General features: G+C 47.0%; 1 protein-coding gene across 10 annotated transcripts in view; it reads left to right on the top strand.

Moving 5' to 3' along the window:
* The window catches only part of LOC109896506 (neurexin-2), a 1,132,408-nt gene that overhangs the window by 186,984 nt on the left and 918,197 nt on the right, over nt 1-27,227 (top strand). For 6 of the 10 annotated variants that reach the window (XM_031832467.1, XM_031832471.1, XM_031832468.1 and 3 more), the window contains exon 3: nt 6,300-6,320. In XM_031832467.1, coding sequence (XP_031688327.1) covers nt 6,300-6,320 — 21 coding nt within the window. The remainder of the gene's footprint in view (nt 1-6,299; nt 6,321-27,227) is intronic. The other 4 variants (XM_031832475.1, XM_031832476.1, XM_031832477.1 and 1 more) reach the window with 1 other exon arrangement.

Genomic DNA, 27,227 nt, shown 5'->3' with positions numbered 1-27,227 from the left:
CCACATGTGACATCGGGTTCTAGTTGCTCCATTTTGAAATGATCAACTCACAGTCCAGACTTCACATGGTCACTGAACTCTGAGTGGCTTTTCACATTGCAGGTCTCTAGTGTGACCTACCATGGGGCTGTGCTGTGTTCGTGTGCGTTCCATATTTGTATGTTTGCTGTTAGGCTATATGGTGTTGGTGTGTGGCTGCCATGGGTTTTTAACTCCCACAGTGAGGGTGGGCCTCAGTGCTTCTGCTCCTGAGCTGACCAAGGACTAAGAGCTTGCAGTGCTATTGTGTGTTATGTGTAGTCTACAACACACTGCTGAACAATCACAGACCATTGCTTTTTGGAAGTGGTATATTTTCTTCAGTACAGACCACATGTAAGAGATGGCAAAAGCTCCTTACACATGGCACCTCCTGCTGTCCTCACCAGCCTTTCCCCCAATGTGAGCAGTCATGGTCGAGTTCCTTCCTGACTACTTTGCAGCAAATACCAGAACTTACAACGTCTGGATAGGTTTTTAAGATATCATCTAACCACATCGTATGACATAGCAATCTGATACCCGACTGCACGGTTGATGATGTGGCACGCAACCATTGAAGAAGACCAAAGCCTAGCGCCTGATGAGATAGCAAAAGCTCAGGCTGCCCAGCTCGGCATAGATCAAATTTTCGGTGAAAATCATTCACAAAGAGATTCCTGCAAAAATATTATTTGAAAATGAACGCAATGCAACGCCTGCATGTCTAGTTGGGCAGGAAGTTGACCATATCAGAGAGGAAGAGGTGAAGCGAGAGGGTTTTTCTCCTGTCAAAATCTGTCCAAGGTAAGCAGAACGATAAGCAGACCATCTGCCTTCCCGCCTTTGGGACAATGACTCCCATTGTCAGGGCTGAGACAATGTATACAGGATCTTGACCACAGGAGGTTGGTGGCACATTAATTGGGGGGGAAAGGGCTCGTGGTACTGGGTGGAGTGGAATCAGTGGAACAGTATCAAATACATCAAACACATGATTTGATGCCTTTCCGTTTACTCCGTTCCAGACATCATTATGAGCCGTTCTCCCCTCAGCAGCCTCCACTGATCTCGACCATGGTCTCCTTCCAATGTTGCTCCCTGCCCTCAACTGTGGTCAGATGTGCAGTGGAGCCGCTGCTGTCAATGAGATCGTTAGTTGCCACAGCAACACCCTATAGCCTTCAGCATAGTGAATAGGGAAGTGAGAAGAACACTTAAACTGACCCCAACCCCCTGAAGTCGACACCCTATATTAAACGTATACAGTATGTAAGGAAACGTTTGAGCTGTGGGGAAATATCTGTGATTCCAAAAGTACCTCTGGGTATCAATTACTTTGGTAAGGTGGAACTAGGGTTACATTGGAATTATAGACATGCTTGTACGAATTTGCTTGTTGACTTTCATCACCAGTTCTTTGCATGATTTCTATACTGTACAAAGTAGAATAATAGTAATGGAAAGTTTATTATCTTCTTGCACACACGTGTTCCTCTCTCCATAGTAGAGATGGAATCAAATCAAATGTATTTATATCGCCCTTCTTAGATCAGCTGATATCTCAAAGTGCTGTACAGAAACCCAGCCTAAAACCCCAAACAGCAAGCAATGCAGGTGTAGAAGCACGGATAGACACAAGGATAGACACAAGTCTGTTTTGCCTCCAAAGCCACTTGGGAAGAGTAAAGAAATCCAACATCCTCTTGTGTTTTTGTAACAGCCTGCATCTGTATTCTTTCAGATTCATATTTTATTTGTCTATTTGTGGTGATGTACTCATTTGACTTGGGGAGTGAAAAAATAAACATCCCAACTAGAGGTCGACCCATTATGATTTTTCAACGCTGATACCGATACCGATTATCGGAGGACCAAAAACCGCCGATACCGATTAATCGGCCGATTTATTTTTGTTGTTGTAATAATGACAATTACAACAATACTGAATGAACACTTATTTTAACTTATTATAATACATCAATAAAATCAATTTAGCCACAAATAAATAATGAAAAATTGTCAATTTAGTTGAAATAATGCAAAAACAAAGTGTTGGAGAAGAAAGTAAAAGTGCAATATGTGCTATGTAAGAAAGCTAACGTTTAAGTTCCTTGCTCAGAACATGAGAACATATGAAAGCTGGTGGTTCCTTTTAACATGAGTCTTCAATATTCCCAGGTAAAACGTTTTAGGTTGTAGTTATTATAGGAATTATAGGACTATTTCTCTCTATATGATTTGTATTTCATTAACCTTTGACTATTGGATGGATGTTCTAATAGGCACTTTAGTATTGCCAGTGTAACAGTATAGCTTCAATCGGCATCCAAAAATACAGTTTTCCGATTGTTATAAAAACTTGAAATCGGCCCTAATTATTCGGCCATTCCGATTAATCGGTCGACCTCTAATCCCAACTGAGTCCTATTTTCAAATCGAGTTTGGGCTCTGACGTTATTCTGGCCATGATCCCATCTGACTTCCCCATTTTAAATGTCTGCTACTGCGGTAGCCTCTACGGATCTGAGAGTGGAAAACTCCTCTCCTATAGGTTTCTCTATTCCCCATAAGCAGAGCTCAGCCTTTCCCATCCATAAGGTTTAGTTATTTAGCAGACACTCTTATCCTGAGCGATTAGTGTTAACTGCCTTGCTCAAGAGCACATTGACCTATTTTTCACCTAGTCGGCAGTGTGACTTTGAACCAACCTTTTGGTTACTGGGCTCTTGAGTGGGCTTCTGAATGGCACAGGAGTCTAAGGCACTGCATCTCAGTGTAAGAGTCATCACTGCAGTCCTTGGTTCAAATCCAGGCTGCATCACATTCAGCCGTGATTGGGAGTCCCATATGGCGGTGCACAATTGGCCTGGGTAGGCCGTCATTGTAAATGAGAATTTGTTCTTAACTGACTTGCCTAGTTAAATAAAAAATACTTTATTTCCTGTTCAATCCAAAATATGTTCTCTCGTCTAGTTCCAATGCCCCAGAGAGACACAGTCATCCTGTGTGTATAAAACAGACCATAATCACAGCATTTTATATGAATAATGATCTTAATCGTTTACTGGAAGGATCCCCTCTCGAGGCAGCATGCTATTGGCTCTCAGGGGAGAGGGAAAGTCTAGCTCCGGTGAAGTGGGAACAGAATCACAAAAACACGCTATCATCTCACAGTATCTAACCTGAAAATTGTCATGTAATGTTTGTATACAAACCCAGTGGAGTGTCCGATCCCTAAAGGGCACAGACTTGCTCACAATGCATTTGTATTAGGTGCAGAAATGTTAGGAATGATGTTAATGCTTGGCTTTTTATGTATCTCTCACTATTCTCAATGGGGGAACCCAGCTTCCTGAAATAAGAGCTTCCGCTTGACTATCTTTTATCGTCAGATCCTTCACTTTCATTCTGTGTCATATTCCCAGTAATTCCCTAAGCAATGTTAACTCTACTGTTTGAAAAATAAAGTCTACTGAGGTTTGCTGCTCCATCCACTTTTGGACAACGGGATACAATCCACATTAACCGTCTCCGAGGAACATTTTTACACAGGCCCCATAATTACTTGAGCGATGAATCGTGAGTTTGGAGAAAAAGGGAGCCATCCCTTTCATGCTCTGCCTGCCTTGAACAGAGACTCAGAGGCTCTCGCCGAGTGTGTCTCTAAAAGATAGGGTAGTCAAGGCTGAGAACCATCCAAATCAGAGGGATGGGATGGGGGGTGGGGGGGTAGAACCATGGCCAGACATCATAACAATCATTACATTTGACAACCAAGCTCTGGCTTAATCTCTGGTGTGGAATCATGCATCTCTCTCCATTGGCTAGCCACGTCTGGGTTTGTCGGTAGGTATCCTAGTGGTTAAGAGCATTGGGCCAGTAACTGAGCAGGTGCCGGTTCAAATCCCAGAGCTGACTAGGGGAGTAGGTGCCAATGTGCCCTTGAGCAAGGCACGTTACCCTAAATTGCTCTGGTTAAGAGTGTCTGCTAAATGACTAAAATGTTTGCTCTCTTGACCTCCTGCTTTACAGCAGCTGCCCGCCTCATGAGCAGCATTGTGGGTGTTCTAATCTGAGAATCAATGGGGAGCGGCGGAGGAGTTCTAAGGGATCCTCTGGTGTCAGTGGGGCCCAGGCACAGGCATCGATTGCCTTTTTACGCCAGCCCACCCAGGCTCTTTGTAGCCTTTCTCTCTGTATAATGACAACATAGAATACTATTTCAATGAGAAGACCTTGTAGATATTTCTCAGGGGAAATGAATCGTACAGCAAGTCATTGAATGACACAACAAAGGATGCATTTGAGAGAAGCGGCTCTGTACAGATGAAAACAGATAAACACTGCATAGGTACATTATTATGTTCGTAGGAACCGATCAAGCCAGTGCCGTACAGCTAGCGTACATCTGTGAAGATGGATAAGTGGACATTGATTCGGATCTGTTCACGATTAGTATACTGGACGAATGCAGTCTGTGAATGAAGTTTTTTGAGGAACGTGCACTTTGTAGATGTGTAGTGGTTGACCTCGTCTTGCACCGGACGCTCTCTGTGGAACCGCGCTGGGGCTTCAATGGCACGTTGCAGGTTCCCAAATGGCCGCCGTGCCATGAAATCATGAAATCTTAATACTAAAAGTGACGGTAAACAGCACTTCCTGGTCGTCTTGCCATACACAGGCTTTCACTATACATAAAAAATACATTAAATTATACTAAAATAAAGGCACAAGCACGCAATGTGCCAGCAAAAGTTGATTATGATATAACAAACTATCGCTAAGGCCCGGGCCAAGTAAAAGATCAAAATGTTCAACTCTCCATAGGGTCTGATACAGTAGGAGGCTGGAGGCTTTTTCCATGAATGTGTAGTGGATCTTTGATTATGTGATGATGATCCTAGAGAAGCATCTTTCTTACAACTGGCTTCCTCTGACTCTCTCTCTCTCTCTAGATCATGGAGTTGGAGAGATGTCATTGGGGAGGTTGCTCTAACTCGATTCAGCACTTTTGTAATAGAGTGGTTAAGATGGATGAGTGGTTAAGATGGATGAGTGGTTAAGATGGATGAGTGGTTAAGATGGATGAGAGGTTAAGATGGATGAGTGGTTCAGATGGATGAGTGGTTAAGATGGATAAGTGGTGAAGATGGATGAGTGTTAAGATGGATGAGTGGTTAAGATGAGTGGTTAAGATGGATAAGTGGTGAAGATGGATGAGAGGTTAAGATGGATGAGTGGTTAAGATGGATGAGTGGTTAAGATGGATGAGTGGTTAAGATGGATGAGTGGTTAAGATGGATGAGTGGTGAAGATGGATGAGAGGTTAAGATGGATGAGTTGTTCAGATGGATGAGTGGTTAAGATGGATAAGTGGTGAAGATGGATGAGTGTTAAGATGGATGAGTGGTTAAGATGAGTGGTTAAGATGGATAAGTGGTGAAGATGGATGAGAGGTTAAGATGGATAAGTGGTTAAGATGGATGAGTGGTTAAGATGGATGAGTGGTTAAGATGGATGAGTGGTTAAGATGGATGAGTGGTTAAGATGGATGAGTGGTTAAGATGGATGAGTGGTTGAGATGGATGAGTGGTTGAGATGGATGAGTGGTTGAGATGGATGAGTGGTTGAGATGGATGAGTGGTTGAGATGGATAAGTGGTTGAGATGGATAAGTGGTTGAGATGGATGAGTGGTTAAGATGGATGAGTGGTTAAGATGGATGAGTGGTTGAGATGTTAAGTGGTTGAGATGTTAAGTGGATATAATGTTCAGTCACTGGACCCAGTGCTACTCTTATATTTGATGCACATTTTTCCCCAGTTCCTTCCATTTGCAGTTGATTTTCTTAGAATTTATGTAAGCCCCCGGCTGGAAGAGGACCTCACATTTTGCAGTCTCACATTTTGGTTGTTTTTCCAAGCATTGTAAATCAAGCCATGGGAAAAATATGATTTAATTTTGCCTGGACAGATCTTATGAATCAAATTGTGCTTTTTTGTTCTTGTAAATGACCTCTTCTCTGATAACATGTGTTTTGCTTAACAAATTGGAACTACGACAGGATATGTAATTAATTGGATATCTACTACATTGGAATTATGTCTGGATATGGTAATTGTTCCAAATGCTGTTTGTCTAATCTGTTCATTCTCTCTCTCTCTCTCTCTCTCCTTCCTGTCCTCATTGGCCCCTTTTGAAGCAGAAGAGTATGCTGTCTAATCTGTTTGTTTTCTCTCTCTCTCTCTCTCCTTCCTGTCCTCATTGGCCCCTCTGAAGCAGAAGAGTATGCTGTTGAAGGTAAGGCTACTATTTAGCTCCTACAGACCTAAGATGGATTCTTCTATGACGTTGGCATCCATATTGGATCCTGGTTGCTGTACATTCTGTTGTGCCCTCCCTCTTGGGAGGGGCATTGTCAGTGTGATTGGACAGCGATTATGGTGACTCCCGGGGGCATAAATGACACTGTTTTTAAAATGGAACCACAGCTTTTGTTTCTCTAAATAACATTTCCTACTCTTCTCAAAGTTACGTTCTTTTCTTCCTTTGTTTGATTATTTTATTTGAACTATTTCTACATATGGTTTCTCAGTTGGGACTTTATGCTCCTATATGTGACAGGGTTGGCAATTGCGAAAGTGATTAATGATTCAACCTAGGAGTAAAATATGTGACTATTATCAAATGCTAATAAGTCGTTGAGATGGAAGTGTTTCTAGTAGGACAGGTGAACCCTGTGATACTGTTTCAGGTTCCCCACCGACTCCCTCTACTCCCACCTCCAGCGTGGGAGAGCGGGTAAGAGCCAGGGCTGCCAGTCAGGGCCCTTGGGACCACATCAGCCCCTGAGGCTTGTCGCTAGGCTAGCTCGCAGCTCAGCCTAACATATGGGAAGATTAGCATTAGATCCCTGTCTGTCTGGACCCGCCTGTCATTTCCTCAGCAGTACCAGGGGGGAAATGAAGGAACATCAACCGGATCAGTCAGACAGAGGTGGTGTAGCAAGCAGTTTACCGATAACTCCCCAGACACCCCGTTCCAGACACGTTTGACTCTGTAATTGATAGGCAGGCTGATCCGACCCGTGCTGCGCTGCATGCGGCGAGGGCAAGGTTTGCTGGACTGGGAGGGGGGGCGCCATGTTTCCCCCTATCAGGAATACTGGGTGATGGATTACCCCTCTCCCAGGCTGCAGCAAGCTCGCAGGGGAAATTGCTACGGAAAGAGACTCAAAGTTTTTCCCCAAAACATGAATCAGATTTTCTGCAGTTGTTGTGCTACCCCACCCCTGTGTCTCGGCTCGAGTTTGTTTCATCATATTGGAATCAGAGAGAAGGAGTGGTTTGTTTCATCATATTGGAATCAGAGAAGGAGTGGCTTGTTTCATCATATTGGAATCAGAGAGAAGGAGTAGTTTGTTTCATCATATTGGAATCAGAGAGAAGGAGTAGTTTGTTTCATCATATTGGAATCAGAGAGAAGGAGTAGTTTGTTTCATCATATTGGAATCAGAGAGAAGGAGTAGTTTGTTTCATCATATTGGAATCAGAGAGAAGGAGTAGTTTGTTTCATCATATTGGAATCAGAGAGAAGGAGTAGTTTGTTTCATCATATTGGAATCCGAGAGAAGGAGTAGTTTGTTTCATCATATTGGAATCAGAGAGAAGGAGTAGTTTGTTTCATCATATTGGAATCAGAGAGGAGTAGTTTGTTTCATCATATTGGAATCAGAGAGAAGGAGTAGTTTGTTTCATCATATTGGAATCAGAGAGAAGGAGTAGTTTGTTTCATCATATTGGAATCAGGGAGAAGGAGTAGTTTGTTTCGTCATATTGGAATCAGAGAAGGAGTAGTTTGTTTCATCATATTGGAATCAGAGAGAAGGAGTAGTTTGTTTCATCATATTGGAATCAGAGAGAAGGAGTAGTTTGTTTCATCATATTGGAATCAGAGAGAAGGAGTAGTTTGTTTCATCATATTGGAATCAGAGAGAAGGAGTAGTTTGTTTCATCATATTGGAATCAGAGAGAAGGAGTAGTTTGTTTCATCATATTGGAATCAGAGAGAATGAGTAGTTTGTTTCATCATATTGGAATCAGAGAGAAGGAGTAGTTTGTTTCATCATATTGGAATCAGAGAGAAGGAGTAGTTTGTTTCATCATATTGGAATCAGAGAGAAGGAGTAGTTTGTTTCATCATATTGGAATCAGAGAGAAGGAGTAGTTTGTTTCATCATATTGGAATCAGAGAGAAGGAGTAGTTTGTTTCATCATATTGGAATCAGAGAGAAGGAGTAGTTTATTTCATCATATTGGAATCAGAGAGAAGGAGTAGTTTGTTTCATCATATTGGAATCAGAGAGAAGGTGTAGTTTGTTTCATCATATTGGAATCAGAGAGAAGGAGTAGTTTGTTTCATCATATTGGAATCAGAGAGAAGGAGTAGTTTGTTTCATCATATTGGAATCAGAGAAGGAGTAGTTTGTTTCATCATATTGGAATCAGAGCGAAGGAGTAGTTTGTTTCATTATATTGGAATCAGAGAGAAGGAGTAGTTTGTTTCATCATATTGGAATCAGAGCGAAGGAGTAGTTTGTTTCATTATATTGGAATCAGAGAGAAGGAGTAGTTTGTTTCATCATATTGGAATCAGAGAGAAGGAGTAGTTTGTTTCATTATATTGGAATCAGAGAGAAGGAGTAGTTTGTTTCATCATGTTTTAATCAGAGACGAGTGCATATTCCAGTTTGTCTTTACTTCGTGAACCCAATTTGAATTGTGACCTGGGTTTGCAGAGAGCAGGGTTGTATAACAGAAACGGTTTGAAGCTGACATTCTCCCGCTGCGTTTGAATCTGAAGATCAGAGACCTGTCCTGCTATCTCCTCCCTCAGTGTGTGTGTACGCGCTCACGCGCTTGGCGAGTCACGACCGCCCGTGCCGCCGGGGTCACATGTCGGAAGCGCTGAAGCTGTTGATGGGAAAATGTCAGGGTGGTGGTGGGGGTGGACAGTGAAGGGACAGAGGTCATTTGTTTCCACGTTCCCGTCTGATGTGCCCTGACGGCTCCTCACTCCGTAGCGCGGGCCATGCCTGTGTGAGGAGTTAGGAGGGGGCAGCCAGCTACCTCGCTTTGTGTGTGTGTGTGTCTGTGATCTTGACTTGGAGGAGCAGAGCGAGGACCCATGCTGCAATGATGTGTGGCGATCTGTTTCATGCCCAAGCCCCAGAGGGACTACCACAGCCGAGGGACTACCACAGCCGAGGGCCCACAGGAGTGGACGGCAGACCTCTACCTGCCACGACTGCCTCCCAGAATAGGAACAAGAGAGCAGAGGCCCAGCAAGAGAGCCATGGGGGTCCTGGGTGACCATTAACATTCATTAGACTGCATAGCCGAGTCCAACTGGGACACATGTCAGTGACACAGCCAACAGGGGGTCCAGCTGAGAGACTACCCAGGAATGGAAGGACGTCGGGATTTAAATCTGATCTGGCTTGTTATTTCATTTGCCCCTTATATTTTAAACTGATTTTGGACCGTGCAGACACTACTTCTGGCGCCGACAGAGATGGCCGTCTCGCTTTGCGTTCCTAGGAAACTATGCAGTTTTTTTTTTTACGTGTTATTTCTTACATTGGTACCCCAGGTAATCTTAGGTTTCATTACATACAGTCGGGAGGAACTACTGAATATAAGAGCAATGTCAACTCACCATCAGTACGACCAGGAATATGTCTTTCCCGAAGCGGATCCTGTGTTCTGCCTTTCACCCAGGACAACGGAATGGATCCCAGCCTGCGACCCAAAACAAAGACGTCGTAAAAGAGGGAAACGAAGCGGTCTTCTGGTCAGGCTCCGGAGACGGGCACATCGCACACCACTCCCTAGCATACTACTCGCCAATGTCCAGTCTCTTGACAACAAGGTTGATGAAATCCGAGCAAGGGTAGCATTCCAGAGGGACATCGGAGACTGTAATGTTCTTTGCTTCACGGAAACATGGCTCACTGCTGGTGCAGCCAGCTGGTTTCTTCACGTATCGCGCTGACAGAAACAAACATCTTTCTGGTAAGAAGAGGGGCGGGGGCTTATGCCTTATGGTTAACGAGATGTGGTGTGATCACAACAACATACAGGAACTCAAGTCCTTCTGTTCACCTGATTTAGAATTCCTCACAATCAAATGTCGACCACATTATCTACCAAGGGAATTATCATCGATTATAATCACAGCCGTATATATTCCCCCCCAAGCAGACACACCGATGGCTCTGAACAAACTTTATTTGACTCTTTGCAAACTAGAAACCACATATCCTGAGGATGCATTCATTAGTTCATAGTTGGGGATTTTAACAAGGCTAATCTGAAAACAAGACGACCTAATTTGTATCAGCATATCGATTGCGCAACCAGGGCTGGTAAAACCTTGGATCATTGCTATTCTTACTTCCACGACGCATATAAGGCCCTCCCCCGCCCTCCTTTCGGAAAAGCTGACCACGACTCCATTTTGTTGCTCCCTGCCTACAGACAGAAGCTAAAACAAGAAGCTCCCGCGCTCAGATCTGTTCAATGCTGGTCCGACCAATCTGATTCCACGCTCCAAGACTTCTTCCATCACGTGGACTGGGATATGTTCCGCACTGTGTCCAACAACAACATTGACGAATACGCTGATTCGGTGAGCGAGTTCATTAGAACGTGCATTAAAGATGTCATTCCCATAGCAACGATTAAAACATTCCCAAACCAGAAACCGTGGATTGATGGCAGCATTCGCGTGAAACTGAAAGCGCGAACCACTGCTTTTAACCAGGGCAAGGTGACCGGAAACATGACCAGATACAAACAGTGTAGCTATTCCCTCCTCAAGGCAATCAAAGAAGCTAAGCGTCAGTATAGAGACAAAGTAGAGTCGCAATTCAACGGCTCAGACACAAGAGGTATGTGGCAGGGTCTACAGTCAATCACGGATTACAAAAAGAAAACCAGCCTCGTCGCGGACCAGGATGTCTTGCTCCCAGGCAGACTAAATAACTTTTTTGCCCGCTTTGAGGACAATACAGTGTCACTGACACGGCCCGCAACCAAAACATGCGGACTCTCCTTCACTGCAGCCGACGTGAGTAAAACATTTAAACGTGTTAACCCTCGCAAGGCTGCAGGCCCAGACGGTATCCCCAGCCAAGCCCTCAGATCATGCGCAGACCAGCTGGCTGGTGTGTTTACGGACATATTCAATCAATCCTTATCCCAGTCTGCTGTTCCCACATGCTTCAAGAGGGCCACCATTGTTCCTGTTCCCAAGAAAGCAAAGGTAACTGAGCTAAACGCCTACCTCCAGGTAGATCTCACTTCCGTCATCATGAAGTGCTTTGAGAGACTAGTCAAGGACCATATCACCTCCACCCTACCTGACACCCTAGACTCACTCCAATTTGCTTACCGTCCAAATAGGTCCACAGACAATGCAATCTCAACCACACTGCCCTGACCCATCTGGACAAGAGGAATACCTATGTGAGAATGTTGTTCATCGACTACAGCTCAGCATTTAACACCATAGTACCCTCCAAACTAGTCATCAAGCTCGAGACCCTGGGTCTCGACCCCGCCTTGTGCAACTGGGTACTGGACTTCCTAACGGGCCGCCCCCAAGTGGTGAGGGTATGTAACAACATCTCCACCCCACTGATCCTCAACACTGGGGCCCCACAAGGGTGCGTTCTGAGCCCTCTCCTGTACTCTCTGTTCACCCACGACTGCGTGACCATGCACGCCTCCAACTCAGTCATCAAGTTTGCGGACGACTCTACAGTGGTAGGCTTGATTACCAACAACGACGAGACGGCCTACAGGGAGGAGGTGAGGGCCCTCGGAGTGTGGTGTCAGGAAAATAACCTCACACTCAATGTCAACAAAACTAAGGAGATGGTTGTGGACTTCAGGAAACAGCAGAGGGAGCACCCCTCTATCCACATCGATGGGACAGTAGTGGAGAGGGTAGTAAGTTTTAAGTTCCTCGGCATACACATCACAGACAAACTGAATTGGTCCACCCACAAAGACAGCATCGTGAAGAAGGCGCAGCAGCGCCTCTTCAACCTCAGGAGGCTGAAGAAATTCGGCTTGTCACCAAAAGCATTCACAAACTCCTACAGATGCACAATCGAGAGCATCCTGTCGGGCTGTATCACCGCCTGGTACGGCAACTGCACCGCCCACAACCGTAAGGCTCTCCAGAGGGTAGTGAGGTCTGCACAATGCATCACTGGGGGCAAACTAACTGCCCTCCAGGACACCTACACCACCCGATGTCACAGGAAGGCCATAAAGATCATCAAGGACAACAACCACCCGAGCCACTGCCTGTTCACCCCGCTATCATCCAGAAGGTGAGGTCAGTACAGGTGCATCAAAGCAGGGACCGAGAGACTGAAAAAACGCTTCTATCTCAAGGCCATCAGACTGTTAAACAGCCATCACTAACATTGAGTGGCTGCTGCCAACACACTGACTCAACTCCAGCCACTTTAATAATGGGAATTGATGGAAATTGATGTAAAATATATCACTAGCCACTTTAAACAATGCTACTTAATATAATGTTTACATACATAGTCTTTATCCCTTTACACTTGTGTGCATAAGGTAGTAGTTTTGGAATTGTTAGGTTAGATTACTCGTTGGTTATTACTGCATTGTCGGAACTAGAAGCACAAGTATTTCGCTACACTCGCATTAACATCTGCTAACCATGTGTATGTGACAAGTAAATTTGATTTGATTTGACACTTTGCATTGGTCCAAGGGTAGCTGTTGAAGTTTGGTTAACTTTTTATTCTGGATGCTTTTGGGCAGTTTAAATGTGACCCTTGTCTGGTGTTCCAGGTGTGTCCCAGTTGCAAAACTATTGGCTCAAAGAAAGATGATTCTAATCTGCAGGCTTGTGGCTGTGGTACCCCTGGGTTTACAAAGCATTTGCACAAGCAGCAGGGCTTTCAATCCCCCCCCCCAAAAAATGCTCCAGGGTTGGCTATTTGTTCAGAGCTACCAATGTTTTCTTTGACAAATGGCAGTAATAAGGTACACACGAAAAAACAAAGTCTGAACTTTCACCTCAAGTAATGGGCATTTGTGTTCTCCCAAGTCATGATGTTTTAATTAAGAAGTGAATAAGTACTCCCAGAGATGTGTGTTGTGTATTAGTAGGACACAGATACTTTAGGTAGTTATCTAATGGTTCGTCGTCTCATTCATCATCTTTGAGAATGCCTGGAAGCCAGAAGCCACCTTGCTCCATGGTTTTTGTCCTATTTTTAGGGCCTTGATCCGTCACCATCTTTGGTCTAATTAGTGATAGTGACCGTGCGTGTAAAGGTTGCTGGAGATTGATGAAACGGGGAGACCTTGAAAGCCCGGGGGACAGAGGTGCCCCTGGAACACGGTTGGTTGACTGCGCTGGCAGACAGTGGAGGCAACGCTTGATGGTCTGCGGTTTCACTGACCCGTTTTCACTGCTCCACCAACCCCCACTGTTCTAGCTGCATCAGAGATGGCCAACCAAGCCCTTTTCCTGGGTTTGACATAGGAAATACACCTCTTGCTGTAACAGAAACCATACTGTAATGCAGATGTACTCAAACTCAGGCACAGGATTCACATTACAAAGACCACTGACAGATAATATAGCAGATTTATATTTCAAACAATAAAGAAACTGTATCAGTTTACATTTTTTGTTCGTATTTCTGTTGTTTTGTTCTGAGCATCATACTGAATTGCATGGTCGGATCGAGCCAAACAGACAGTGACAGAGAGACAGTCCGAGTCATGACGAATCACAGTAAATCCACAGTTACGACACGGTCTGTACGAGTTCCCCAGTGATCTGTTTGGGCTGAGGGACGCACCAAGCGAATCCCACTGCTCTAGCTGATGGTCTTTTATTTTCTGGGACATCCAGGCCAGGAGTTAATCTATAAGCTTTGGGAGTTTGATGTTGAGTGGAGATATGGGATTGCAGGTTGAGTGATGACTGTACTGTAGTTATGGGAGATTAGTCTGGATCATCCAACCAGATTATGGATTTTGTTTTTATTGCAGAGAAAATAGAGAGAAAAAATCTATCCTAGATATGTCTGCAGTACAGTGGAGTAAACAAGGAAGCAATAGAACATTAAGGTACTGATGTCAGAAGGGCATTAACCTACTTTTGCATATTATTGTTGTTAGAATTTTTTGAGTCTTGTCTAAGTTTATATATTTATATGCATTTGTTTTCAAAGCTACTTCTGAGATTTGTCTATTCAATAACTTATTTGTTATGTAAAGCTAAAGATTAATTGATATCTCAGAATTGACTAGGAGTACAGAGAACGAAACATGTCTTTGACACAGTATTGTACGACACAGTATTGTACGACACGGAATTAAACGACACGGTATTGAACAACACGGTATTGAACGACACGGTATTGAACGACACGGTATTGTACGACACGGTATTGAACAACACGGTATTGAACAACACGGTATTGAACGACACGGTATTGAACAACACGGTATTGAACGACACGGTATTGAATGACACGGTATTGAACGACACGGTATTGAACGACACGGTATTGAACGACACGGTATTGAACGACACGGTATTGAACAACACGGTATTGAAAGACACGGTATTGTACGACACGGTATTGAACAACACGGTATTGAACAACACGATATTGAACGACACGGTATTGTACGACACGGTATTGAACGACACGGTATTGAACGACACGGTATTGAACGACACGGTATTGTACGACACGGTATTGAACAACACGGTATTGTACGACACGGTATTGTACGACACGGTATTGAACGACACGGTATTGAACGACATGGTATTGAACGACACGGTATCGAACGCATTGTACGTCTCAAAACAGTCAATTCAAACAACAATGAAAAGGTATACGACACGAACACAGCGTTCCAGTATGATTACCACCACCATTCTTCTACTCTGTCTAATCTACAGCTACCAAGACACTAACTTCCTTTTCTTCTTGTCACGTTCCCCAGCAATACATGTTGTCACTCAAACACAAGAGGGAACTACAACCAAAACAAAACAGGTGTGGTTTTAGGAGGGGTTCTGAAAGACACTGTTGACAAACAACAACTGTAACCCTAAAGACACCCTTCAAGACCAAGACACTTCCTCTTCATCTCCTGTATGGCACATTCCCTTTGTTCCCCACAATGCTATTGGTTTTCTCACATTATCATATCGCCGATATGATGAAACAAAACAAACACATTAACAAACAGTATCCCTCCCTCCATATTGGCTTTGGAAAGGGCTGTGAGTTATAAGAGCTGAATGACGTGCTGCATTGCTGCAGAGGCGTTTGGAGGGAGGCATTGATCTGCTTCTCCTCTCACCCCACGTTCTCCCCCAGACCAGGACACTTGAGATAAACAGTGCTAAGGTCCTGGAGGATCAAGCTCAACCCATGTCCATTCTCACAGGCAACAAATTCCCCCTTCTCACACACAGTCACACACACACTCTATAGCTCTGCTTTTGTGATAGCACAGTCAAAAGGCTGAGCAGTGGGCGCTCCAATTGTGAACAGCAATTCCAAATGAAACGCATGTGTGTGGCCTTGAACGCTACTCTATAGTGATGGAGCTACACTCCTTTAGGCTTTCGACAACACTGCCAATGCCATATTTGTAATGTCCATAAACTGTACATGGTCCCACTTCATGTTGATTAGGATGACTTGTGCTGGCTCTCAGTCCACTAGCCTTGAGCTTGCCATTCAGACAGATGCCCACCCTCTGCTAAGATGGCCGCCGGTTGAGTGTGTTGCTGCCTGTTGGGTCAGGGCCCACAGTGAGAAGAGAGGCCATGGTTAGAGATCCCTGCATACAATATCATTGGGGTGCAATATAGGCTACATCTATCTATGTCAGGGACACACACATTGTTATAATGGAAGCTAGTGACACATTTCAGGTCATCAACAAAGTGATTAACACCCTGGAAATGTATTTCAAGAGTAGTGTTTGTCAATGTCCAGTATAACACCCTAAGTCTTTTTGTCATGATTTCCTGAATGCGTTATGTGATTCTACATATCCTCTAATGGTATTTGTGCTATTCCCTGAATGCATATGCTTCTAGCTATTTGAGACAGTGGAAATGCTCTGCTTGAAATGACTCTGATTTTGGAGGGATTTTGTTCCAATCCCCAAGTCTTCCCTCCCCTGAGTGTATTCAAATGAAAATGTGTCTTGCTTCATTTGCCATGCCTAGGTGGATTTGAAGTGAATTAACAAAATTAACATAGTCTTTTAAGTGTTTCCCTGAGGAACAGAGGTTATGGGGCATTTGGAGTTGATATTGTATTGTCTTTAGTTTTGTCATCTTCCATCGCTTAATTTATGCCCCGTCAGGAACGCAATCCCTGTAATCCTCTCTTCTCTCTCTCTCTCTCTATTCATCTCCCTCTAGCTCTTACACTCTGTCCTATGCTCATGTACTGTATCTTCCAGGATATCTATCCATCTATCTGTATTCCTAGTCTTTCTTCACCTTTTCAATCTTCCATTTCATTTTCCTTTTCCACCCTCTCTACCTCCGACTTCTTTCCCTCTCTACCTCCCTCTCTATATTGTTCCCTCTCTACCTCCCTCTCTATATTGTTCCCTCTCTACCTCCCTCTCTATATTGTTCCCTCTCTACCTCCCTCTCTATATTGTTCCCTCTCTTCTCCCTCTCTACCTCCCTCTCTATATTGTTCCCTCTCTACCTCCCTCTCTTCCTCCCTCTCTATATTGTTCCCTCTCTACCTCTCTCTCTACCTCTGACTCTACTTCGTTCCCCCTCTATATTGTTCCCTCTCTACCTCCCTCTCTATATTGTTCCCTCTCTACCTCCCTCTCTATATTGTTCCCTCTCTACCTCCCTCTCTATATTGTTCCCTCTCTACCTCCCTCTCTATATTGTTCCCTCTCTACCTCTGACTCTACTTCGTTCCCTCTCTATATTGTTCCCTCTCTACCTCCCTCTCTATTGTTCCCTCTCTTCTCCCTCTCTACCTCCCTCTCTATATTGTTCCCTCTCTACCTCCCTCTCTTCCTCCCTCTCTATATTGTTCCCTCTCTACCTCTCTCTCTACCTCTGACTCTACTTCGTTCCCCCTCTATATTGTTCCCTCTCTACCTCCCTCTCTATATTGTTACCTCTCTACCTCCCTCTCTATATTGTTCCCTCTCTATATGGTTCCCTCTCTACCTCCCTCTCTACCTCCCTCTCTATATGGTTCCCTCTCTACCTCCCTCTCTATATTGTTCCCTCTCTACCTCCCTCTCTATATTGTTCCCTCTCTACCTCCCTCTCTATATTGTTCCCTCTCTATATGGTTCCCTCTCTACCTCCCTCTCTACCTCCCTCTCTATATGGTTCCCTCTCTACCTCCCTCTCTATATGGTTCCCTCTCTACCTCCCTCTCTATATGGTTCCCTCTCTACCTCCCTCTCTATATCCTTCCCTCTCTACCTCCCTCTCTATATGGTTCCCTCTCTACCTCCCTCTCTATATGGTTCCCTCTCTACCTCCCTCTCTATATGGTTCCCTCTCTACCTCCCTCTCTATATCCTTCCCTCTCTACCTCCCTCTCTATATTGTTCCCTCTCTACCTCCCTCTCTATATTGTTCCCTCTCTACCTCCCTCTCTACCTCACTCTCTACCTCCCTCTCTATATGGTTCCCTCTCTACCTCCCTCTCTATATTGTTCCCTCTCTACCTCCCTCTCTATATTGTTCCCTCTCTACCTCCCTCTCTATATGGTTCCCTCTCTACCTCCCTCTCTACCTCCCTCTCTATATTGTTCCCTCCCTACCTCCCTCTCTATATTGTTCCCTCCCTACCTCCCTCTCTATATGGTTCCCTCTCTACCTCCCTCCCTACCTCCCTCTCTACCTCCCTCTCTATATGGTTCCCTCTCTACCTCCCTCTCTATATTGTTCCCTCTCTACCTCCCTCTCTATATTGTTCCCTCTCTACGTCGTTCCCGCTCTACCTCCCTCTCTCTACGTCGTTCCCTCCCATCTCCCTCTCTACGTCGTTCCCTCTCTACCTCCCTCTCTATGTCGTTCCCTCTCTACCTCCCTCTCTACGTCGTTCCTTCCCTACCTCCCTCTCTACATTGTTCCCTCCCTCCCTCTCTACATCGTTCCCTCCCTCCCTCTCTACATCGTTCCCTCTCTACCTCCCTCTCTACATCGTTCCCTCTCTACCTCCCTCTCTACCTCGTTCCCTCTCTACCTCCCTCTCTATGTCGTTCCCTCTCTACCTCCCTCTCTACGTCGTTCCCTCTCTACCTCCCTCTCTACGTCGTTCCCTCCCTACCTCCCTCTATGTCGTTCCCTCCCTAACTCCCTCTCTACGTCGTTCCCTCGCTAACTCCCTCTCTACGTCGTTCCCTCCCTAACTCCCTCTCTACATCATTCCCTCCCTAACTCCCTCTCTACGTCATTCCCTCCCTAACTCCCTCTCTACGTCATTCCCTCCCTAACTCCCTCTCTACGTCATTCCCTCCCTACCTCCCTCTCTACGTCATTCCATCTCTACCTCCCTCTCTACGTCATTCCATCTCTACCTCCCTCTCTACGTCGTTCCCTCTCTACCTCCCTCTCTACGTCGTTCCCTCTCTACCTCCCTCTCTACGTCGTTCCCTCTCTACCTCCCTCTCTACGTCGTTCCCTCTCTACCTCCCTCTCTACGTCGTTCCCTCTCTACCTCCCTCTCTACGTCGTTCCCTCTCTACCTCCCTCTCTACGTCGTTCCCTCTCTACCTCCCTCTCTACATCGTTCCCTCTCTACCTCCCTCTCTACGTCGTTCCCTCTCTACCTCCCTCTCTACGTCGTTCCCTCTCTATGTCGTTCCCTCTCTACCTCCCTCTCTACGTCGTTCCCTCTCTATGTCGTTCCCTCCCTACCTCCCTCTCTACGTTGTTCCCTCTCAGGTCCAGCAGATAACATCTTAGGTTGTTACTAAGAGGCTTATGGGGGATTCCTCAATAGAGGGACGTGGATTGAGTTGGAGGCAATCTGGACAGGGCACACAATGCTAAGGAGGTAGGAGAGGAGGTGGTTCTAAGCAGTTAGGAGAGGACGGTATTCCCCACCAGAGTCTCCATAATGGAGCACAGCTTAATTAACTAGTGCTGGTCATATTACCTAAAGTCCCAGTGCAGTCAAAACCATCATATTCCGCCTCTTATCATAGTGTAATGGTAGTTTTCGTAATACAACTCCACAATCCTTTAGTCCAGATATGGCACAGGAGGTTGGTAGCACCTTAATTGGGGAGGATGGGCTTGTGGTAATGACTGAAGCGGAATGAGTGAAATTGTATCTAATACATGGTTTCCATAGTTTCCATGTGTTTAATGCCATTCTATTTGCTCCGTTCCGTCCATTATTATGAGCCGTCCTCCCCTTACCAGCCCCCTGTGCGATACGGCTTTATTTAGCTATGGTGCACAGTGTTCCAAATAACACCCACATAACATCCATGACACACGTATTGAAGTACGCCAGAGTTAGAGCAATAAGGACTTTTGCTTAACTCTGCCCCCGTCGAACACAGTTCACACACAAATGACATTTCTCTATCAAAATGATCTGTGCATTATCCAACACCCCCTCTAATATCCTCCCATTTAACCTTGATACAGCAGTACATGTGCTCTACAATCGGGGTAAAATCGAGCGTGCAATTTCGTTTTGCACTTTTACGGTCTGAATGATTGAAAATATCATCAAAGAAGCCATCGGTGTAGCTGTTCAGTAGTACATAAAGCAACGGTGGCCTCGACGACTATGCATTTATGTTATTGCCCAACTCCGTTGAAATATAGTCATGAAAAGTGGGCCTGTGCTCTGAAGAGGTTAAGGCAGCCTTCACAACAGGACTGGTCTAAATTGGCCGTCTTTTGTCTGGCGCGGCACGAGGCGCATCCTTAAAACACATATTGACTGGCTTGGTGTGTCTGTTATGGCAGGTGCTTTGAGGGGCGCTGACACCCTGTTTTCTGCCTGACACTCCTCCTCACTTCCATAACCAGATTTGTCCATCCATGACCCACGAAGACGCAAGACGCAAGACAGCCCGAAGTTCTTCTTTCTCCCCTTTTACTTCTAGTCTTTCCAAAGTGGGAGAGGACAGCACTGTGTGTGTGCCCTACAGTACCTGTATCCATTTTGGAATTTAGTTATGATGCGAAATGCCACTGACAGGTATCCTAGAAGTCTTTGCCTGGCTGTGTGACACATGGAGAGATTAAACTTGGGCTCGACCAGAGAGGGAGAAAGCTCATCTCCTACACACTGAAGGGTAGAGTGAAGAAAATAAAAAAGACCCCTCTCTACTGGGCTACTAATCAACTATGTCGAGATAGGGCCCCTGAGAGGGAGAGGCAGAGGGGGAGAGATTCCTCTACTGTGAAGGTTATGTTCAACCGAGTTCTTCTCAGAATTCCACATTGGTTCTGCACAATGTCCCTACAACAATACACAGGAAGTGGGGAAATATTAGATTTAAGTAAATGCAATGGCATTGATTGCGCTTTTCCTTGGATGGAGTTGATGGTTGTTTTCAGCCTAGCCATAAAGGCTAGATCAGGGCATTCCAACCTTTTTCCTGGAGAGCTACAGTCCTGTTGGTTTGAACTGGTTGATTTGGGGTTGGACATTTGGGGTTGGAGCAGAAATCTACAGGAAGGTCGCTCTCCAGGAACAGGGTTGGAGTTAAAACCTACAGGAGGGTCGCTCTCCAAGAACAGGCTTGGAGATAAAACCTACAGGAGGTTCTCTCTCCAGGAACAGGGTTGGAGTTAATACACACAGGAGGGTAGCTCTCCAGGAATAGGGTTGGAGTTAAAACCTACTGGAGGTTCTCTCGCCAGGAACAGGTTTGGAGTTAAAACCTACTTGAGGTTCCCTCTACAGGAACAGGGTTGCAGAGCCCTGGGCTAGATAATGGACTGGAGTTCGTAGTTGCATGCCCTCAGAGAACAATATTCTCGTCATGTATTTAGCTAGTGGCACAATTGTGTATGGGAAACTGCAGTGAACACAGGTGGCGACGTTCAGAGAAATGTGCTGGTAAAATGGAGTTCAATAAGCCACCCAGATGAATGGGCGCGAATCAGAGGAGAAAATGGAAAAAACAGCTATTCTCTTTCATCTTCCCTTCATCTGTCCCTCCATCTATCCCTCTATTTTATGATGGAAAACGAGTAACACTTGAGTGAGTCAACATTTTTGTCACCATTCAGGGCCTCCCTCTTTCTGTCGTAAAATGGGAGAATATTCTAGAGGGATTTCGCTGGTAATGGCAGTTGATTGTGTTATTTTTCTCCTCCCACTCTCCTCCTCCCCTCCCCTCTTCCCTCTCTTCTCCTCCTCTTCACTTTCTATTCGTTCACTCCCAGTCGCTGGCGGTCCGTATGAAAATGTGGAGGGCAAATGCAATATGATGTGACCTTAAACACAGATCAGATTCAATATTTCTCAAGGGACCTTGTCTCTGGTGTTGGAAAGAAAATGGTGTTGCTAGTAAAATGGCTACCAGTGTTTCGGTCGTCATGGGTACGATAGGATTTGATTGAGCAGATTTGACACTGTTGTTGTGTTTTTGCGTAGGAGTTCTGCTTGGTTATAGGTGTGTGTACGCAGTCATAGAAATGCTGGAAGGGGAGACTTTACCTGATGCACTGAATCTCAGAAAGGGTCCACCCACCTGCAGAGATTTACCCTCAGACACTCTCTCTCTTTTTCTCTCTCTCTCTCTCTCTCGCTCCCTCCCTCCGCTTAAATCCTGCCTAAAGCGAACAAATAGCAACTCCCCTCGGCTACAGCCTCCTCTTCATCTGAGAACCCACGTGTGACGTTTACTGTGATCACACCTACCATTTACAGGGTTTGTTTTAGACTTAAAGTTGAAATAAATAGGGATTTCAAGTCTTATCAAATAACATGTACACAATCAATGTTAAGGCGTGCTCTCCTCCTAACGTACTGGGTGTCTTCGACACTAGCGCTATACTGAGGGGTTCATTTGAGCAGGGACCTCATGGAGGTGCTTTGAAAAGCCTTCCTGACCCCCTCCCTTCTGGGTATATCAACCCTGACCCCCTCCCTTCTGGGTAAATCAACCCTGACCCCCTCCCTTCTGGGTAAATCAACCCTGACCCCCTCCCTACTGGGTATATCAACCCTGACCCCCTCCCTTCTGGGTAAATCCATCCTGACCCCCTCCCTTCTGGGTAAATCAACCCTGACCCCCTCCCTACTGGGTATATCAACCCTGACCCCCTCCCTTCTGGGTAAATCAACCCTGACCCCCTCCATACTGGGTATATCAACCCTGACCCCCTCCCTACTGGGTATATCAACCCTGACCCCCTCCCTTCTGTGTATATCAACAATGACTCCCTCCCTACGGGGTATATCAACCCTGACCCCCTCCCTTCTTGGTATATCAACCCTGACCCCCTCCCTACTGGGGTATATCGACCCTGACCCCCTCCCTACTGGGTATATCGACCCTGACCCCTCCCTACTGGGTGTGTCATTCCTGACCCCCTCCCTACTGGGGCATATCAACCCTGACCCCCTCCCTACTGGGGTATAACAACCCTGACCCCCTCCCTACTGGGTATATCAACCCTGACCCCTCCCTACTGGGTGTGTCATCCCTGACCACCTCCCTACTGGGTATATCGATCCTGACCACATTCCTACTGCGTAACTGAACCCTGACCCCCTCCCTTCTGGGTAAATCAACCCTGACCCCCTCCCTACTGGGTATATCAACGCTGACCCCCTCCCTTCTGGGTAAATCAATCCTGACCCCCTCCCTTCTGGGTAAATCAACCCTTACCCCCTCCATACTGGGTATATCAACCCTGACCCCCTCCCTACTGGGTATATCAACCCTGACCCCCTCCCTTCTGTGTATATCAACAATGACTCCCTCCCTACTGGGTATATCAACCCTGACCCCCTCCCTTCTTGGTATATCAACCCTGACCCCCTCCCTACTGGGGTATATCGATCCTGACCCCCTCCCTACTGGGTATATCGACCCTGACCCCTCCCTACTGGGGCATATCAACCCTGACCCCCTCCCTACTGGGGTATATCAACCCTGACCCCCTCCCTACTGGGTAAATGAACCCTGACCCCCTCCCTACTGGGTATATCAACCCTGACCCCTCCCTACTGGGTGTATCATCCCTGACCACCTCCCTACTGGGTATATCGATCCTGACCATATTCCTACTGCGTAACTGAACCCTGACCCCCTCCCTACTGGGTATGTGAACCCTGACCCCCTTCCTACTGGGTACATGAACCCTGACACTCCCTACTGGTACAATGAACCCTGACCCCCTCCCTACTGGGTAAATGAAACCTGACCCCTCCCTGCTGGGTAAATGAACCCTGATCCTCCCTACTGGGTAAATTAACCCTGACCCCCTCCCTACTGGGTATATCAACCCTGACCGCCTCCCTACTGGGTAAATGAACCCTGACCCCCCCTCCCTACTGGGTATATCAACCCTGACCGCCTCCCTACTGGGTATATCAACCCTGAAGCCCTCCCTACTGGGTATATCAACCCTAACCCCCTCCCTACTGGGTATATCAACCCTGACGCCCTCCCTACTGGGTATATCAACCCTGACCGCCTCCCTACTGGGTAAATGAAACCTGACCCCCTCCCTACTGGGTATTTCAACCCTGACCCCCCTCCCTACTGGGTAAATTAATCCTGACCCCCTCCCTACTGGGTATATCAATTCTGACCCCTCCCTACTGGGTATATCCATCCTGACCCCCTCCCTACTGGGTATATCAATCCTGACCCCCTCCCTACTGGGGTATATCAACCCTGACCCCCTCTCTACTGGGTATTTAAAACCCTGAACCCCTCCCTACTGGGGCATATCAACCCTGACCCCCTCTCTACTGGGTAAATAAACACTGACCCCCTCCCTACTGGGGTATATCAACCCTGACCCCCTCCCTACTGGGTAAATGATCCCTGACCCCCTCCCTACTGGGTATATCAACCCTGACCCCTCCCTACTGGGTGTGTCATCCCTGACCACCTCCCTACTGGGTTTATCGATCCTGACCACATTCCTACTGCGTAACTGAACCCTGACCCCCTCCCTTCTGGGTAAATCAACCCTGACCCCCTCCCTACTGGGTATATCAACGCTGACCCCCTCCCTTCTGGGTAAATCAATCCTGACCCCCTCCCTTCTGGGTAAATCAACCCTTACCCCCTCCATACTGGGTATATCAACCCTGACCCCCTCCCTACTGGGTATATCAACCCTGACCCCCTCCCTTCTGTGTATATCAACAATGACTCCCTCCCTACTGGGTATATCAACCCTGACCCCCTCCCTTCTTGGTATATCAACCCTGACCCCCTCCCTACTGGGGTATATCGATCCTGACCCCCTCCCTACTGGGTATATCGACCCTGACCCCTCCCTACTGGGGCATATCAACCCTGACCCCCTCCCTACTGGGGTATATCAACCCTGACCCCCTCCCTACTGGGTAAATGAACCCTGACCCCCTCCCTACTGGGTATATCAACCCTGACCCCTCCCTACTGGGTGTATCATCCCTGACCACCTCCCTACTGGGTATATCGATCCTGACCACATTCCTACTGCGTAACTGAACCCTGACCCCCTCCCTACTGGGTATGTGAACCCTGACCCCCTTCCTACTGGGTACATGAACCCTGACACTCCCTACTGGTACAATGAACCCTGACCCCCTCCCTACTGGGTAAATGAAACCTGACCCCTCCCTGCTGGGTAAATGAACCCTGATCCTCCCTACTGGGTAAATTAACCCTGACCCCCTCCCTACTGGGTATATCAACCCTGACCGCCTCCCTACTGGGTAAATGAACCCTGACCCCCCCCTCCCTACTGGGTATATCAACCCTGACCGCCTCCCTACTGGGTATATCAACCCTGAAGCCCTCCCTACTGGGTATATCAACCCTAACCCCCTCCCTACTGGGTATATCAACCCTGACGCCCTCCCTACTGGGTATATCAACCCTGACCGCCTCCCTACTGGGTAAATGAAACCTGACCCCCTCCCTACTGGGTATTTCAACCCTGACCCCCCTCCCTACTGGGTAAATTAATCCTGACCCCCTCCCTACTGGGTATATCAATTCTGACCCCTCCCTACTGGGTATATCCATCCTGACCCCCTCCCTACTGGGTATATCAATCCTGACCCCCTCCCTACTGGGGTATATCAACCCTGACCCCCTCTCTACTGGGTATTTAAAACCCTGAACCCCTCCCTACTGGGGCATATCAACCCTGACCCCCTCTCTACTGGGTAAATAAACACTGACCCCCTCCCTACTGGGGTATATCAACCCTGACCCCCTCCCTACTGGGTAAATGATCCCTGACCCCCTCCCTACTGGGTATATCAACCCTGACCCCTCCCTACTGGGTGTGTCATCCCTGACCACCTCCCTACTGGGTTTATCGATCCTGACCACATTCCTACTGCGTAACTGAACCCTGACCCCCTCCCTACTGGGTAAATGAACCCTGACCCCCTCCCAACTGGGTAAAATACTCCTGACCCCCTCCCTACTGGGTATGTGAACCCTGACCCCTTCCCTACTGGGTATATGAACCCTGACCCCCTCGCTTCTGGGTAAATTAACCCTGACCCCCTTCCTACTGGGTACATGAACCCTGACCCTCCCTACTGGTACAATGAACCCTGACCCCCTCCCTACTGGGTAAATGAAACCTGACCCCTCCCTGCTGGGTAAATGAACCCTGACCCTCCCTACTGGGTAAATGAACCCTGATCCCCTCCCTACTGGGAATATCGACCCTGACCCCCTCCCTACTGGGAATATCGACCCTGACCCCCTCCCTACTGGGAATATCAACAATGACTCCCTCCATACTGGGTAAATTAACCCTGACCCCCTCCCTACTGGGGCATATCAACCCTGACCCCCTCTCTACTGGGTAAATAAACACTGACCCCCTCCCTACTGGGGTATATCAACCCTGACCCCCTCCCTACTGGGGTATATCAACCCTGACCCCCTCCCTACTGGGTAAATGATCCCTGACCCCCTCCCTACTGGGTATATCAACCCTGACCCCTCCCTACTGGGTGTGTCATCCCTGACCACCTCCCTACTGGGTTTATCGATCCTGACCACATTCCTACTGCGTAACTGAACCCTGACCCCCTCCCTACTGGGTAAATGAACCCTGACCCCCTCCCAACTGGGTAAAATACTCCTGACCCCCTCCCTACTGGGTATGTGAACCCTGACCCCTTCCCTACTGGGTATATGAACCCTGACCCCCTCGCTTCTGGGTAAATTAACCCTGACCCCCTTCCTACTGGGTACATGAACCCTGACCCTCCCTACTGGTACAATGAACCCTGACCCCCTCCCTACTGGGTAAATGAAACCTGACCCCTCCCTGCTGGGTAAATGAACCCTGACCCTCCCTACTGGGTAAATGAACCCTGATCCCCTCCCTACTGGGAATATCGACCCTGACCCCCTCCCTACTGGGAATATCAACAATGACTCCCTCCATACTGGGTAAATTAACCCTGACCCCCTCCCTACTGGGGCATATCAACCCTGACCCCCTCTCTACTGGGTAAATAAACACTGACCCCCTCCCTACTGGGGTATATCAACCCTGACCCCCTCCCTACTGGGGTATATCAACCCTGACCCCCTCCCTACTGGGTAAATGATCCCTGACCCCCTCCCTACTGGGTATATCAACCCTGACCCTTCCCTACTGGGTGTGTCATCCCTGACCACCTCCCTACTGGGTATATCGATCCTGACCACATTCCTACTGCGTAACTGAACCCTGACCCCCTCCCTACTGGGTAAATGAACCCTGACCCCCTCCCAACTGGGTAAAATACTCCTGACCCCCTCCCTACTGGGTATGTGAACCCTGACCCCTTCCCTACTGGGTATATGAACCCTGACCCCCTCGCTTCTGGGTAAATTAACCCTGACCCCCTTCCTACTGGGTACATGAACCCTGACCCTCCCTACTGGTACA

This window comes from Oncorhynchus kisutch, linkage group LG9 (assembly GCF_002021735.2).
Source record: "Oncorhynchus kisutch isolate 150728-3 linkage group LG9, Okis_V2, whole genome shotgun sequence".
NCBI classification, from domain to species: domain Eukaryota; kingdom Metazoa; phylum Chordata; class Actinopteri; order Salmoniformes; family Salmonidae; genus Oncorhynchus; species Oncorhynchus kisutch.
This window is presented reverse-complemented; position numbering and strand designations above follow the sequence as displayed.